Source organism: Carassius auratus, unplaced genomic scaffold (genome assembly GCF_003368295.1).
Source record: "Carassius auratus strain Wakin unplaced genomic scaffold, ASM336829v1 scaf_tig00040976, whole genome shotgun sequence".
In the NCBI taxonomy this organism is placed as follows: domain Eukaryota; kingdom Metazoa; phylum Chordata; class Actinopteri; order Cypriniformes; family Cyprinidae; genus Carassius; species Carassius auratus.
The window spans coordinates 63,301-78,338 of record NW_020526623.1 but is presented as its reverse complement, the minus strand read 5'-3'; the positions used below and the strand labels follow the sequence as shown (position 1 = coordinate 78,338).

General features: G+C 39.1%; 1 protein-coding gene across 5 annotated transcripts; it reads right to left on the bottom strand.

Moving 5' to 3' along the window:
- Window positions 1-1,348: 1,348 nt before the first annotated feature.
- Window positions 1,349-14,910, bottom strand: LOC113084962 (pyridoxal-dependent decarboxylase domain-containing protein 1). Of its 5 annotated transcripts, none has more exons than XM_026255044.1 (24): window positions 14,823-14,910; window positions 13,782-13,855; window positions 13,575-13,643; window positions 13,339-13,413; window positions 12,603-12,752; window positions 11,803-11,992; window positions 11,624-11,692; window positions 10,592-10,670; window positions 10,402-10,486; window positions 10,224-10,272; window positions 10,014-10,115; window positions 9,759-9,884; window positions 9,606-9,656; window positions 8,760-8,804; window positions 7,205-7,265; window positions 6,058-6,128; window positions 5,824-5,929; window positions 5,228-5,399; window positions 4,908-5,026; window positions 4,695-4,816; window positions 4,498-4,590; window positions 3,151-3,247; window positions 2,953-3,051; window positions 1,349-2,846 (listed from the first exon to the last, which is right to left on the bottom strand). In XM_026255044.1, the coding sequence occupies exons 2-24, from the start codon at window positions 13,853-13,855 to the stop codon at window positions 2,617-2,619; spliced, it is 2,334 nt and encodes a 777-aa protein (XP_026110829.1). In that variant the 5' UTR covers window positions 14,823-14,910; the 3' UTR covers window positions 1,349-2,616. The 5 variants fall into 5 exon arrangements, with proteins under 5 accessions (XP_026110829.1, XP_026110827.1, XP_026110828.1 ...); XM_026255042.1 differs by lacking the exon at window positions 14,823-14,910 and adding an exon at window positions 14,564-14,691; XM_026255043.1 differs by lacking the exon at window positions 14,823-14,910 and adding an exon at window positions 14,564-14,691 and having other exon boundaries at window positions 12,603-12,749.
- Window positions 14,911-15,038: the final 128 nt, after the last annotated feature.

The window sequence follows — 15,038 nt, the reverse complement described above, 5'->3', positions numbered from 1 at the left end:
ACAACACATAATGGTACACCACGTCTGCAGGAAGACAGCACGAGGGAAAACCCACCCTTAAACAATCAGCCAAAAGAGCCCCTCAAACAAAGAATTCAAGCATGGGGAAAAATGTTTTTTTGTGAAACTCCAGTCCCTGATTATCAGTTTGATGATATTTTTATGCAAACCAAACGCAAGCACCCTTTGTGCAAGTTTACGTGTTAATAAAAATTAAACAAAGTTAAATAAATAACAAACAATTAAACCGAATACACGTAAATCTATATCATCAAGTTATATGTTGTTATTCGTCTAAAATTGCTTTACAAGCACCTACACACAAAGTCTCCATTAAACTAAATCACTTTCTAGCACGAGCAACGGTTACGGTGTTATTGAAAACTTCTTATTCACGTCAAGAAAGTTTTTCAGCTTGTTAAATCGCAAATTACACGTTGGCCCCGTTTCCGCTCCGAGTCGTTGACGATAACTCTGGTGTTCGTTAGCATCCGTGCTAAGCTCACGCGAACAAGCGTGTGTGCGGCTAACAGCTAATGCGGCTAACTGTCGTTAAAAACCGGGAACTCACCCGCTGACTCCACCGTTTCCGTGGAGCCCTTCTGGCCGAAAGTCGGGATGAATTCCGCAGCGTGCACGTTGGGGACAAAAGGCTTGGCGTCCACGTTTAGGCTGGTAGAAAAATCGTTGGAAAGTTGCTCGTCGACCTGGGCCTCGCCATCGTCCTCCTGATCCCAGGAATCAGGAGCAGTGTCTATCGCCTCCATTGCGTCCATCTGCTGCTCCGCTCCACACACACCGCTTTCAAGCCACGGACTAGATCGCTTTCGTGCCCGGCCTTAGCCGCTGTTAATGTTCACCGCCCGTGCTTCGTGAAAACTTTGTTAGTGGACTGTGGCCTTCCCCCCGTTTGGTAGAAATCAAACAGCCGGTGTCTCTCAGCGAGGGGCGAGAGAAAAGGGAGTCCTCGAAATGAGTCCTCGTGTGTGCTGACGACTCCCCTGACCTCGCGGAGCAACAGCGAATGGGATTCTGGGAAATGTAGTGCTTTTGTTTCTGAAAGAACGTGCGGCGTCGGTATAATAAACTACATTTCCGCATTATGGATGAACCCGGTCGTTTGCTGACCTCTTTTTTTTTTTTTTTTTTTACTAACTAAAGAGTATATTTCCGTTCACCGCAACTATAAAATAGATATAACTAAAATAAAATTTGAATGGTTTAAATTTGCTTTTAAAATGTATTTTAAGCTTATTTTTAAATAATTTTAATGATGTGATAAAGCACCCGTTTTAACGAACTGCTTACATTAAGTTCAGCGTTTTGGGAAAAAAAAAGAAAGAAAAACTCTCCAAGCTCTTATTTTTATTATTTTTTTGTACCATTTTCTTTATTGTCATTTACATAACTGCTCATTGTAAAATAAAATAGTAATTATAAAAACCACTCTATTCTTACTTTTGACACAACATTTCAAGTCAGCACTTATCTCCCCCAAAGAAAAAGAAAAAACAATGCTTTATTGCACCAGTTAAGACCGAATCATTTTGAAAAGATGAGCAGATCAACAATTACATTATTCAGTAAGGAAGCACAGTTACGAAAAGAGCACCTTATACCCTCCAAAAATATGGATGGACGTGTTCTAGCTGTAGTGAATTTACTTTCCATTAATTATTCACACAATATTCATATGCTAAAAGAAACTACATAATTTCCCCAGTAGCAAGCTTTTTTTTATGTGCTAAAAACAGTTAACATTGGTGTAAACAACAAATAAGGATCTTCATTTCAGTACATTATATTTAGCCTTCATACACATCAAAAGAGACATCTCTGAAACATTCTTCACAGTGACAACAGTATATGATAATCATTTCACTTCTGGTAAACTTTCCTAAAGGGCTGGATGGATATCTGTTTGATTTGATTTTATCATTATTTATTCCTCTTATTTTAGAAAATGTTACTTAATTCTAAATAGCCTAATGTCCTTAAAGATAATTATTTATAGAATAAATAAATATTCTGCGGTTCTGATTAAAGTGTGACATTCTGTACATAAAAGTGCAATAAGGCTATGGTTTGATTAGAAACAGCTGCATGAGTCTTCAAGCCTCAACCTTCCTTCTCACGCGTCTGCCAGTGGAGAGTACATAAAGCTAGACCAGCTTTTGGCAAACAAGACATTTTTACATTAATGTACATGACGGTAAGGCCACAATAGCCCTTTCGTTGTGTAAATAATGTGTGGAAATGGATCAAAAAAACCTGTCAGACAGGCCTATAGATGACAAAGATAAGCGTGCAACACCAAAACGTAACAGCTGTGTCAGCCATCATGGAAGGATATACTGGCAATGCACAAAGAACTGTGAGGAGAGATCCTATAATATATGATTAACCGAAACCTTAAAAATGTGCAACTGATTACGAGAAAAAAAAGGGACGTATACTCAGACATTACTTCCATGAGATTCCAGTGTTTTGCTATTTGCATTTAAAGCTGCTTCTTTCCTTAATTTCAAGAGTGGGTTGCTCAAGGCATCAAGGTCACGGACGCAGATTCCTCTGTGAGACAAAGCCAACCTGTGGGAGATCCCTTTAGGAGTGGTCTTATCTAAGGGCGTCTACACTCTCGGTCTCTTGTCCCTCTGGTACACGCTGGTCTGACAAAGCCGTTTCCGTCTCTATGTGGACGTGATGCTCCTGAGGAACCTCTGCCTCCTCGGCATCGATGGCCTGCACGTGTGCCGTTTCCCTGAATGATTCTTCGAGGTGGCTGACAGAGCTGGTATCACTGACCGAGTCTGAGCCCGCTCCGTGCCGCCGGAAGAGTTTTTGGCCTGTGAATCACATGGTTTGATTAACCCTGAGAGCTCTGTCAATTTAATTATTTTGTGGACATAAAGTAATTCGGTATAATTAGGGTCACAATGATCTTAGTGTTACCTGGAAACTGTTTGGTGACAGACTTGGGGGAATCAAGGGAGGCTTCTTTATTCATCTGGGCCTTTACAGAATAAACAGGCTCGGTGCTGTCCAGACAACCTATGGAGGTAGAATAGATGCTATAAAAACCTGAAAACTACAATTAAACTGATATTTATTGGACATTTTTGTGCATTACAAACTTTAAAACATCTATACCTTCAGCTAGGTTGAAAGTTCTTCCTTTGACAGAGGCCTGAACAGGGGAGAACCAGTTGAGCACAGAGCCCACCAGAGGGATCTGTCGAAGCACACCCTGAAAAGAAACATTTTGTAATGATTTCATCAGAAAACTATTTAATAAAATGATGAAACCAGCATTGTTGAAACTGAAAATTAATTTCAGAATGTTTTAGTATTTGGTTTGTCTTGATCATGATCGCATGGAGTCACATGCAAAATATCACATATTAAAATAAATCAAGTGAAAGAAAAGGGGTCAGGGGGTTATGAACTGTGGAAACCAAAATTCCCTTGATCTGTTGACATAAAAGAGGTCATTGTACTATAAAAACATCCTGTAAGTTTCAGAACTCAAAACACTCTCATTAGTCTAAAAACAGCTTTTACTGAAGCTAATCTGCCAAAGCGACAGCTTGTGGAATGTTCTACTCTATGATGTAATAATGTGGATAAACCCCGCCTCTGCTGAAGAAGATCAACGCCTGCTTCTACATTGCTGCCAGTTTAGCCCCGCCCACTGATTTGCACATGTAGTGTGAATACTGAGAGGGGAATGTGTAGGTCTACGAAGAAACAAAACGATAAAGATGCTCCGAAGACAACAAGACACTTTGCAGTGCCACGCCGTGTAAAAAGAGAGTTGCAATGCAACCTCCACCCTTGCATTGCAAAAAAAAAAAAAAAAAGATCTCGAACACTCGTTTTCTCTATTCTTTAACTATTCTATCAGTTTTCTTTTAATTTATTATATCATTTAAAAGCCCTTGCTATGTGTACTGCGTTAAAGCTACCTGAGACTTGTTATAGCTCTTGTATATTATTGCTCTTTTGTTGTTTTTGATTGTTTCCATTGTCCTCATTTGGATAAAAGCGTCTGCTAAATGTAATTTAATGCCTTCCTTCTGAACCTAACATTAGAAAAGAGTGAATGAACTTTATTTTTAATGAAGATCCAGACCACGTCAGTAAGAACTTGGTCCTTCGTTCACTTCATTTTACCGTGGATCATAGCAGTGGTCATTTACGTCCGCGTATACAATCCACCACGGCTATTCAGATGGAGATTCAGATGAGAGAGTTAATAACAGGAAAGAAAATAGCCTATTACTTCTAAATGTTGTTTTTTTATGTAAAAATCTTGATAAAATAACTGTACCTTAGAGTACAAAAAGACAACTAAAAACAATGGCAGTTCATGGCCCCTTTAAATATTTCTCGACCACTTTATGCCTTAACGTTTCTTCGTGTATTTTACAGGTTTGAATAAGATCTTGTGATCTCAGATTTATGGACCCTACTGTCCACCAAGATATATTCACTCACCTCCTCCATAAGTTTCTCTTCATTTGCTTTCTGAAGTTGCTGCTCAGCTTCCTGTATTCCTCTTCTCACAACCTCCGTCATGTTCTCAAAAAACTAGCCACAAAAACACACAGATGCATTACATCTCCTTAGGTTTCAGATTTTCATTTTCTCCTTCCATTATTAAACACCCATCCAAAGCAAAAGTCAGTGCAAACCTTTCCACTTTCCTCAATGTCTTTTCCGATAGATACTATAGTTTCCACCAACTCTGCCACATCCAGGTCTTCTGTTGCCATACCAATGAATATGCAGTTTTTCTCCTCACAAAACTCCGGACCTGCACACGAGACAGAGGTTTTGAGGTCACGGAGTTCATGTGAATTACACCAATTCTACAACTGTCAATCATAAGACCATCAGGAATTTACCATCAGAGAAGTAGAGGTCAGTATCCAGCTCCATCAGCTTCTTAAGCAAGTCACTGTTGATCTTCTCCACCCTGTATTGTCTCTTGTCTTCATCCAGGTCTGTGCTTCTGGCCTCATACCTTTTAAAAAACAAACGACAAACAAAAATAACCTGTTTAACACTGTGGAAACTTACAACAATGCGAGAGAGGAACAGAGGATATCAGGGTCACTATATCCTTTTAGCTCAGCTGGCAGAATAGGTCACGTTTTCAATTTTTAATACAGAATGTAATGTCAAATTTGCTTTAAATGATGCAGGTTTGACTCCAGAGTCTCACCTCACAACTCCAAGACCAGGCCAGCTCTGGTCCTCAATGTACGAGAGTGAAGCTTGTTGTAGAACCTCGTCCTTGAAGTCCTGTCTGAAGCGTAGGGTGCAGCTCAGCACCGGAATCATCTCTCCCAGCTTCTCCACCAGTGCAGCCACGTCGTTCTCCTGAGTGCCTAGAGCTACACACACACACACACACACACATATACACACACCCTATGAGTATGATATGTTAACTTCAATTGGATCTCACCACTGCAATACTGCAAAATCAATGATACTTTTATATCTTTGCATAAGGATAGAGAATAGTCTACTCAAGGCCCTTTTTTGCGGAATTATTTTTCTCAATCCTCTCTCTCTTTATTTATTTATATATTTATTTGGGGAAAATATTTAAACAGAATGTCAGAAATCTATCTGGCCAATTTCTTCTGATTTCTTCCTTGCACCTATTTAATATAGGCGTGCTAAAATGTATAGAACTTGCACATAACCCTAATTTCTTAAATATATAATTAGCTCTATCGTGTATGCCTCCAGTTCTTTAGTCAGTATGGCTTAGGCCTGAACACGGTGTTAGCATTGCCCCAAATGTCTTACCCGCAGCGGTCATGAGGGGGCTGAAGCGAACACAAGTGCCCTCATCTTCCAGCTCAACCACATCCACACCACTTAGGGGAACCTGCTGCGCCAACTGCTCGCCCAACTGTCAAATCAGATCAAAGCAGTCCGGTAACTCATTTGTATGGAAATGATCTCGGCACTCTATTATAAATGCTCATAATTCACCCTATTTATTTATCATAATACACCACGAGTAAGAGAAGCATTTACCCATCTGTTAAGGGCATCAAGGATATCTCTTTCCTCTGCAACATTGCCTTTTACGGAGCCACCACTTGAGGCTGAACATTTAAAAAAAAATTGTGAATAGTCAGGATCTCTTAGTATATACATGCATAACATTTCTGCAGATATCCTTATTTCATAAATCTTTGATGGATTGAAGTTTAAAAAAAGAACAGCATTTATTCAAAATCTTTTGTAACAAATGTCTTTACTGCCACTTTAAAGCAGCAGTCAGTAAGTTTTGCCTCTTTGTTGCCCAGATTTATTTTCTTAAAAGGATAGTTCACCCAAAAATGGAAATGTGATATTTATCTTCTTTACCCCAGGGCATTCAAGATGTAGGTGACTTTGTTTCTTCAGTAGAACATAAACCAAGATTTTTTAACTCAAGCCTAACCTTATATCAGTCTTATAATGTAAGTTATATAATTTTCCATATATAGTGGACTTCAATGGGGGCCAGCTGGTTGAAGGTCAGAATTGATTCAATGCAGCTTCAAAGGGCTCCACACGACCCCAGCAAAGAAATAAGGGTTATCTAGTTAATCAATCCACCATTTTCTTTAAAAAATATATGTATTTTGATACTTTTCAACCACAAATACACTTCTTGCCCTAGCTCTGTGATATGCTGTTTTACCTTTTTTTGGTAAAGAACGTATGACTGTTTCCAGGAATTTTCGCTTTGTAAACACCGGGCTGGTACTTCAACCTAAATCACGTGTCATTTCCAACATGATTACGTAATGCATGAGGTCGAGCTAGTGCAAGATGTGTATGTGTGGTTAAAAAGCATATAAACCTTTTTTTGTTTTTTGAAAATGACCAGTTTTTTTTTTTGCTAGATAAGACCATTATTCCTCGGCTTGGATGTTGTAGAGCCCTCTGAAGCTGCACTTAAACTGCAATTTGGACGTTCAACCCATTGGCCACCATTGAAGACCGTAATATGGAGAAAAATCCTGGAATGTTTTCCTCAAAAAACTATTTATTTTCAACTACAAAAGAAAGACATGATCATCTTGGATGACAATGTAACCTTGCTAAATAAGCATTTTCAAAAAAAACTATTTACACAAAATGTTTGAATGGTTTACATAAACACACATACAACCAAGAAAAGGAAACTTACGAGTGCTGCCGTCTTGTGAAAACCTGAACACCACCACAGGAGAATTCAGTTCATCCTCCACCTACAAACATCAGAGAGACACAGAGAGTGGGGACAGGCTCTCAAAACACCAGTTACACATGAGCATTCACTGCAGGAGGTCTTAATGTCATGCTGCGGGCACTACCATGTTAATGCAAAATTGGTTTAGTATTTAACTGTTGTGATGCAATGAGGCTTTTTGTTTGCTTTCAACTGGTTTGACAGGTCAATCTGGATCAGCAGTTCTTAATTCCAGCCCTTAATTCCACATTTGTACGTCTCTCTTATGAAATTTGTTTTATTCAAATGTACTGTAAGTTCCCTGCGAAATGGACATCACAGGATATTCCGCCATGATTCCAGTTCGAAGCGACCGTATATGTTCCACTAAAAGTGCATTGAAGTGTGCGAGACTTTAGTTTAAATTGTACTTATTCACTGAGGTATACGAGAATCACACTGAGAATCTGTGAATGAATGTTCAGAAGTGAAGTAAACTTCAACAGATATTCCCTGCTCAGGGAGTAGGGAGCAATGAACACTGGGTAGGGACCATGTCAATGGGTCAGTCAAAAGCTCACTTCTAACGAGCTGATTATCTGAATCAGGTGTTAACAAAAGAGAGACATGCCAAATGTGCAGAGCAGGGGATCGGGATGACTGGAATTGAGAACCGCTGATCTGGACAATGTGGCACATGACCTTAAGTCAAGCATTAGTGCTGCTGGAATGTCTATTTGATGCTGGAAGCTTCGTTATCACTAAGAAAAGCTTACGTTGTTAAATTACAGGAAAAAATGCCCATTATTATAATTATCAAACAATGCTTCCTTCATGACTACTGGGCATTCTCATGAACAAATGTCTAACCACCACCGACATAAATTAAGTAAACGAAGCCTTATAAATATCACAGAGTGTCTCTACCTCTTTGTATATCTTAAAAACATTAAATAGATGTTGTACTGTGGTTCCTGTTATAGCAATGCCGTTTATTTTGAACAAACAAGTGTTAGTATTACACACGAAAACATCACCGCTTAATTTTGCTCCATCTCTCACAAGGGCCATTTTAATCATTTCTGCTCAATTCCCATGATGCTGCATCATTGCTCCAAAGCGAGGGCCAGCATTGATGCCCAACGAGTCAGCAAGCTCTGTGAAGTGACATTTCTCAAATGTTTTTGCACATGCCTGTAGCACTGGCAGGCCTTTAAGCCTTTAAACTAAGCACCAGCACTTATGGGTGGACATGGTGAGGGAGGGAACGGTGGAGGAACAGCGCGAGTGAAAGGGAGAAGGAGTGGAGTGGGATCAAGCAGGCAGAGGGTTGGTCCCACCTACAATAGAGAGTATAAGAGAGCCCAGCACGTCCCGCAGCGAGCCCCCGGAGATGGGAGGGACCCGGGAATGAGACACCACATCCTGAAACCAAGGCACCCACGCTCACTACCACACTATGTTCACAGTATAAGAGCTGCACACAGTGCTGACGCTCACACAACACACATATGACGAACACTCTGCTCTTTACCATGCGCAAAGCCTCGATGAGAGACACCTCACTGTCAAGGACATCCTAATGGTGGTGACACAGAACAGAGGTGTTTGCTTTTAAGGTTTTAGCCTAGATGCTCTGAGTGACAGGACAAAGTGGGCCACTGACAGATAGAAAAGAACAAAATTTCAAGAAGCTGCCAGATAAAGTGCAAAGTAAAGTACTTATTAATATTTTCAGCTGACGTATCTTAACCCGATGATACTGTCTGGTTGTAAATGCCAGGTGCTGATGATGTCATCGAGATTTAAAGGTATAGTGCACCAAAAAAGGTAAATTCGGTCATTGTCGAGTTTTTAAGTTTTCTTTTAATGTTTATATTTTATTTCAAATGTCAATTAGTGAAAACTATTTAAATAGTTATTGCTTTATTTAACACTTCTACCATACATTTTTTTTTGTGGTGCCATCTGAGGGAAGCTGATACATGATTAATGTCATATTTCAATCTGTACCTCACACAAAACTATTGTATGGCTTGGAATATAGGTCCAAATCAAGTGGGCCACTTTTATGCTACTTTTAAGGAGTATCACTTTCCAGTCCCCATTTATTTTCATTATATGCAAGTATGAAAAATGAGAAATTCCTCAAAACGTGTGTGTTTGATGGAAGAATGTTATACTTGCAACTTGGGATGTGTAACGACATTTTGGGGTGAACTAGGAAGCAACACCAACTCAGGACATAGGAAATATTCATTAATATGCAGTAGCTTCAAAATCATTTTGATTCACATTCTTTTTTTGTGGTGATTGTGATGCAACACTAAAAGACTCTGTGCCAACACACAGCTAAATGAATGAAGACAAGTTCACCTACCGAGGTTTTTATTGAAGCCAGTGTCTTCAGATGCTCCAACAGCTGTTGACTCTACAGGGAAACAGATCAATTCCCAACAAGGTCAGATTAATTCTTGTGTTTAAAGTACAGTGCATCGGATTATTATCTAAATTAAGTTGGCAGGGTACTCACTAGCTGCGAGGCATGCTTAATCCTCTGTAAAATCCCATCATGCCCAAGGTACTGAAGGGACAGCCAGAGAGGCAAAGCCCGAAGCTTCTCCACTGGCTGGCTAGAGGTCAGACCCGCTGCGAGAGACTGCCCCCAAGCGGCAGGGAGGATAATTAGCATCAGGTTTTTGCACACAGTAGTCGTATCTTTTGACTGCATTTCCATATGACGTGCTTTAAAATGATGATTGGTGTTTAAAATTACAGTCCATCTTACCAGGGCCGGATCCTCATGTCTGTAAAGAGTGACAGCAGGCACAGCCGGCAGGCCCAACCACGGCCCTGGAGTTAAAGTCATACTATCACACTTGGTGGCCGCCTTGATAGAGAGAGGAAGAAAATAACAGCACATGTTTTAGAAAAGGAAACAAATGCGGGCATATTTGTGCTAAAAAAAAACAAACCAAAAAAAACAACAACAACATACTGTGACAGTAGAAGAAACCTGACCAAGAACAAGTGTTGCCAAGTTCACCCTGAAAGAATAGCACAGAAAAGCAATTTATATGGTGAATATTAACTATAAACATCAAATCTGTTTATTTAAATGAAAAAGTAAATCAAGTAAAAGTGGTACTTCAAAAACAGGACCAGCTAATACCAACCCCTCCACATGGAGCCACATGTTGTGCTGAACGCAGAGCTCTTTCAGACGACTGAGTTTGTCTGTGTGACCTGCACCTGGCGTTCCTGAGAGATTCAGGGAATTTTAATGACTGCATGCAAAACTGACAACCAACAAATGCTTGCAAAAGCTATACTGCTTGAATAAGTAAGGTCTAATAGCGGACTGACCAGCATTTGCGATCAACAGCAATGGAAGCTTCCCTGACTCACGATCATCTCTGATGAGCTTGTCAAGCAATGCAACATCCTGTGCAAAGACAGGTTAGTGAAAAACACACCATTTCAACACTCGTCTCATTACTTGCACTTTTCGACCAAAGTTTCAATTTCATTTGTCTTTCAACTTAATGTGTTACATGTGACTGTCTGTAGTGTTTTGTATTTGCACTAAGGCAAATTCCCTGTTTATGTTTTACTTGTATTAATATAAATGGGGGGAGGGGGTCAGTAAGATTTTCCTTTTTTTTTTTATAAAGTAAAGTTTTTATTAAGCAAGGACTCATTAAATTGATCAAAAGTAATAGTAAAGACATTTATAGTGTTACAGATGATTTCTATTTTAAAGAATCCTGAAAAGAATGATCACGGCTTTCATAAAAATATTAAGTAGCACAACTGTTTTTAACTTTGATACCAATTGTTTGAGCAGCAACCCAGCAACCTATTTATATATTACATTTTTTTAACACCATCATGTCAGCAGCAAGGCTATCTTCATAGCGAAAACTCAATAAATAACAAAAGGCATGCAATTAACAAGACGCTATAGAAGACATTTAAGGTTAATACTAGACAAACGTGAAAATACACTTAGGTGACACTTTTTAATATAAATAATTTAGGCTAAAACCACTTTCCAAATACAAATATTGTCTATTTACCTTAAAACTGTCAAATCAGTATATTACAATGATTTCTAAAGGATCATGTGACACTAGCTGGGTTTCCATCCAAAGTTCCAAATTTAACATATGCGGAAAATAAAATCAAAACAGGGTGATGGAAACATCGCTACTGAAGACTTAAGTAATAACTGCTGAAAATTCTGATTTTAAAATACATTTTAAAATATATTAAAATAGTTCATTTAAATTATACTGAGTATTGGTCAAATAAACACATTCTTGGTAAGCCCAAGAAAAATCCCTTTTAAAAACGTAAATAAATTATAAACCTATCTACCAAGAGACAACTTCCTACCATTTGGTGCAGCGAGCCAAACATGGTGTTACAGGGCACAATACAAAGACTTGACAGAGGCAGTCCCAGCTGAAAAACAAACACAAAAAATTGTCTAATCAATCAAAGTAAGCATTATCAGCCTCACATAAACACAAACATTTCCTGCAGTGACGTGTGACATGGAGGTGACACTGTACCTGGCTGCAGAGATGCTGTCCCAGGCCAGGTCTGGACGCAGCACTTTGGTAAATCACAGGAGGTTTAGAGCTGAGCACTGTGAAGCCCTCTGTAGCGTAGTCCTCATAATGAGTATTAATAGCTAGCCGACACATCTTCACCAGCCCCTCACAGTCATCTTCATGATAATATGCAGAGCCATTCTCATATCTACGAAAAAAAGAATTAACTTTGAAATATCTCATATTGGATATGCATTTTTATTCTGTTCATCATAACGTTATGATGTCTAAATTAAGCAACCTTTAAAATTACTGGTATTAGTTTTTAGTGTTTTATTTATATTGTTTTGACAAAACACTATAGAGTTTTAATATTGGCCATTTATCAGACATTATATGAAAATCATTTTTGCTTATTGGTATCAGCCAAAACTGGAAAATCGGTGCATCCATAAAAATAAATAAAAAACCTTTAGAAAAAGTTAAAACTTATAGTAATTTGCTTCAAAAATCATCTTATAAAATGGGAAAAGCACCTATTTCATATAATAGATGCACACAGACTGAGATAAAGATTCCCCTTGTCCACTCTTATTCAGCATTAAATCTGTCATTGTTCTAATGAAAAGATCAATGTTTTGCCGGCTAAGCTTTTTAAGTGAAGACACTGCCAATAACATTTGCTGAGGTGAACCAAAGGTGGAGCCTATTATTGATGCTTTTACACGCATCTCTAAAAATAGCTTTAAATCACTTAAAAGTGTGTGTATGACAGGGAGAAGAGAAACCCCCAAAACCACATCTGAGCTTGAGCATACCTGAAAAGCCTGCAGAGCCAGAGAGTGGTATCCGAAAGGATGCGTGTGGTCAGTTTTCTCAATCTTTCTCGTTCCAGGACAGAAATATATGCAGCCAGACTGTGTCCCAGTAGAGCCATGTGTCCCTGCTCTCCGACATACTGCATCCTGCTGAACAGACGTTCATAGTTTTATGACACACGCAGAGGGGTTTACACATGCTCTGGGTGCAATATAATGGAGCTGTTCGCTCTTGATGTCAATTTGTGTACACCAACCCTAAAGAATACTTCAACATAGGTTTGGTTAATCAGTAAAATAAGGCTTACGGCGTTACACAAAGAAACTTTCCATTTTGTTCTACAAATAATATATAACACCGATCTTATTTTACTAAAGAAAAGCTGAATTTCAGTATCATTACTCCAGTCTTCAGTGTCACATGATCCTCCAGAAATCATTCTAATATGATGATTTGATGCTTAAGAAATATATCAATGTTGAAAACAGATTCAGATTTTGAGGAATCTGTGGTACTTTTCTTTAGGATTCTTTGATGAACAGAAAGTTCAAAAGAACGGCATTAACTTGAAATAGAAATCTTACATCGTCTTAACCATCACTTTTGACCAATTTAATGCATCCTTGACCTTGTAGAATAAAAGTAATAATATATTTTTCTAATAAACTTGTTCATAATTCTTATATGATTCATCTCTAGGCTTTAGGATGACAAACAGAGCATGCGGTGACCTACCGATGACCCTGCTTTTCATCTTCTCCATGCATCAGGTTCTGGACAAGCTGGAGTATGCTGACAACATCCTGTCCACTGTCAGAAAAATATGGAAAAGGGATAAGAAAGGCCTTCAAGTGTTTTATAGCTAATATGTGCGGACTATAAAAACCCACAAAATGCCTTAAAATGAACAGGGTAGAGTTACAGAGCAAGACATGAAACAGTGTGATTTACAGTATTGGAGTCTCACTCACTCTCCTTGCAAGGGTCCTGGAAAGTCTTTCCAACTCAACTTTCTTCTTTCTTTGCCCTGTTCAGATTCCCTGAATACATCCCAACAATGTCAGTTATATGTGAAACTAAACTATTGGACATACTGTCAACATAACAAAGATAGCTAAGCATTGCCATTTCTAATAGCAATTACTGAAAATATCGCAATATGAAAGGTGAAGTCTCACAGTTTTCCACTTTCCAAAATCTTCATGGCATCAGAGAGATGGTTTCCCATCTCAGCAAGTGTAGGGTCCATCATCTACAATTACACAGTAAATATATACGGTTATGTTTGAAGGACACTGCATTGAAACACTGGAGAACTCGCAAACTTGATGACAATGGCTGTCACATCAGGCTCATACATTTCACCTGTAGGGCACTTTCGCTGACTGTGAGAGAGGAGGAAACATTTAGGCCTCTGTCTTTTTGTGATAATTATACATTTAAGCACAAAATAAATAGCACAAACACTATTTGCAGCCTAGACAAACACTGGTCTATTTGTAAACTGTGCTAATTTGTGTAAAATGAGCCTGCAGCGCGTCTTAATTCGTGCTTTATCACTTCTGCACTAATAATTCCTGATATTCAGGATGTGTGGGGCGTGTTAAAAGACGAAAACCTGTCGGATGACAAGGCTCATTTCAATACACTAGCACTCATCAGGTATGTCCACCTTGTCCAGACAAGGAACAATTTAATGTCATGTCCTCATGCGCATCCTGTTCTAACACAGCACTTCATTTTGCAACACAATTGATTTTTTTGGCTTACACTTGCACATGAAAGTGGTCTGCAGACCACCATCTATTAACACTTCAATATTCAGCGAGTATCAAGCTCCACGCACTAACAGTAAATATTTGATACAAATGATGGCAATGACAGTGAATAAGCTTCCCGTACTTTAATCAAATGAGCGAGTCCTTCAGGGAATGATACACTGTCCTGCATTTAACATTACCTTCATTACGGCTTATCCGTGCAATGTTTAAAAACCCCGTCACAAGGACCCGACGCGTGTCCCCCGTGCGTCGTCAAGTGCTGTGTATTTTAAGGAAGCAAATCCAAAAGCACACAAATCCAGCTCAGGTCCCCTCTATCTTCGATATATTGTGCAGTCAATTGAATAGTGTTACTTCCTGGTGTCATGCCGCTCCACGCTGGCAGCGCTGACGTAGCCTAAACATACACCCCCTTTACAGCGCCTCTGTCGGGTTTACCTCAATGTGAAGACGTGTAATCTGTTTTTATACAGTCAGTCTCTGGTAATGATGCAGTGAAGTGATGTGAAGGCCGAGTCTAATCGGTTCTTTCGAACAGTTCGTTCCAAAAATGAATAAATAAACTGGTTCGAAAACCCTTTTGCGTCATCACGTGGTCTCTGACATCTCCAGTGTCATCACATGCCTTTTATGATTAAATAAAAGTAAGCTGTC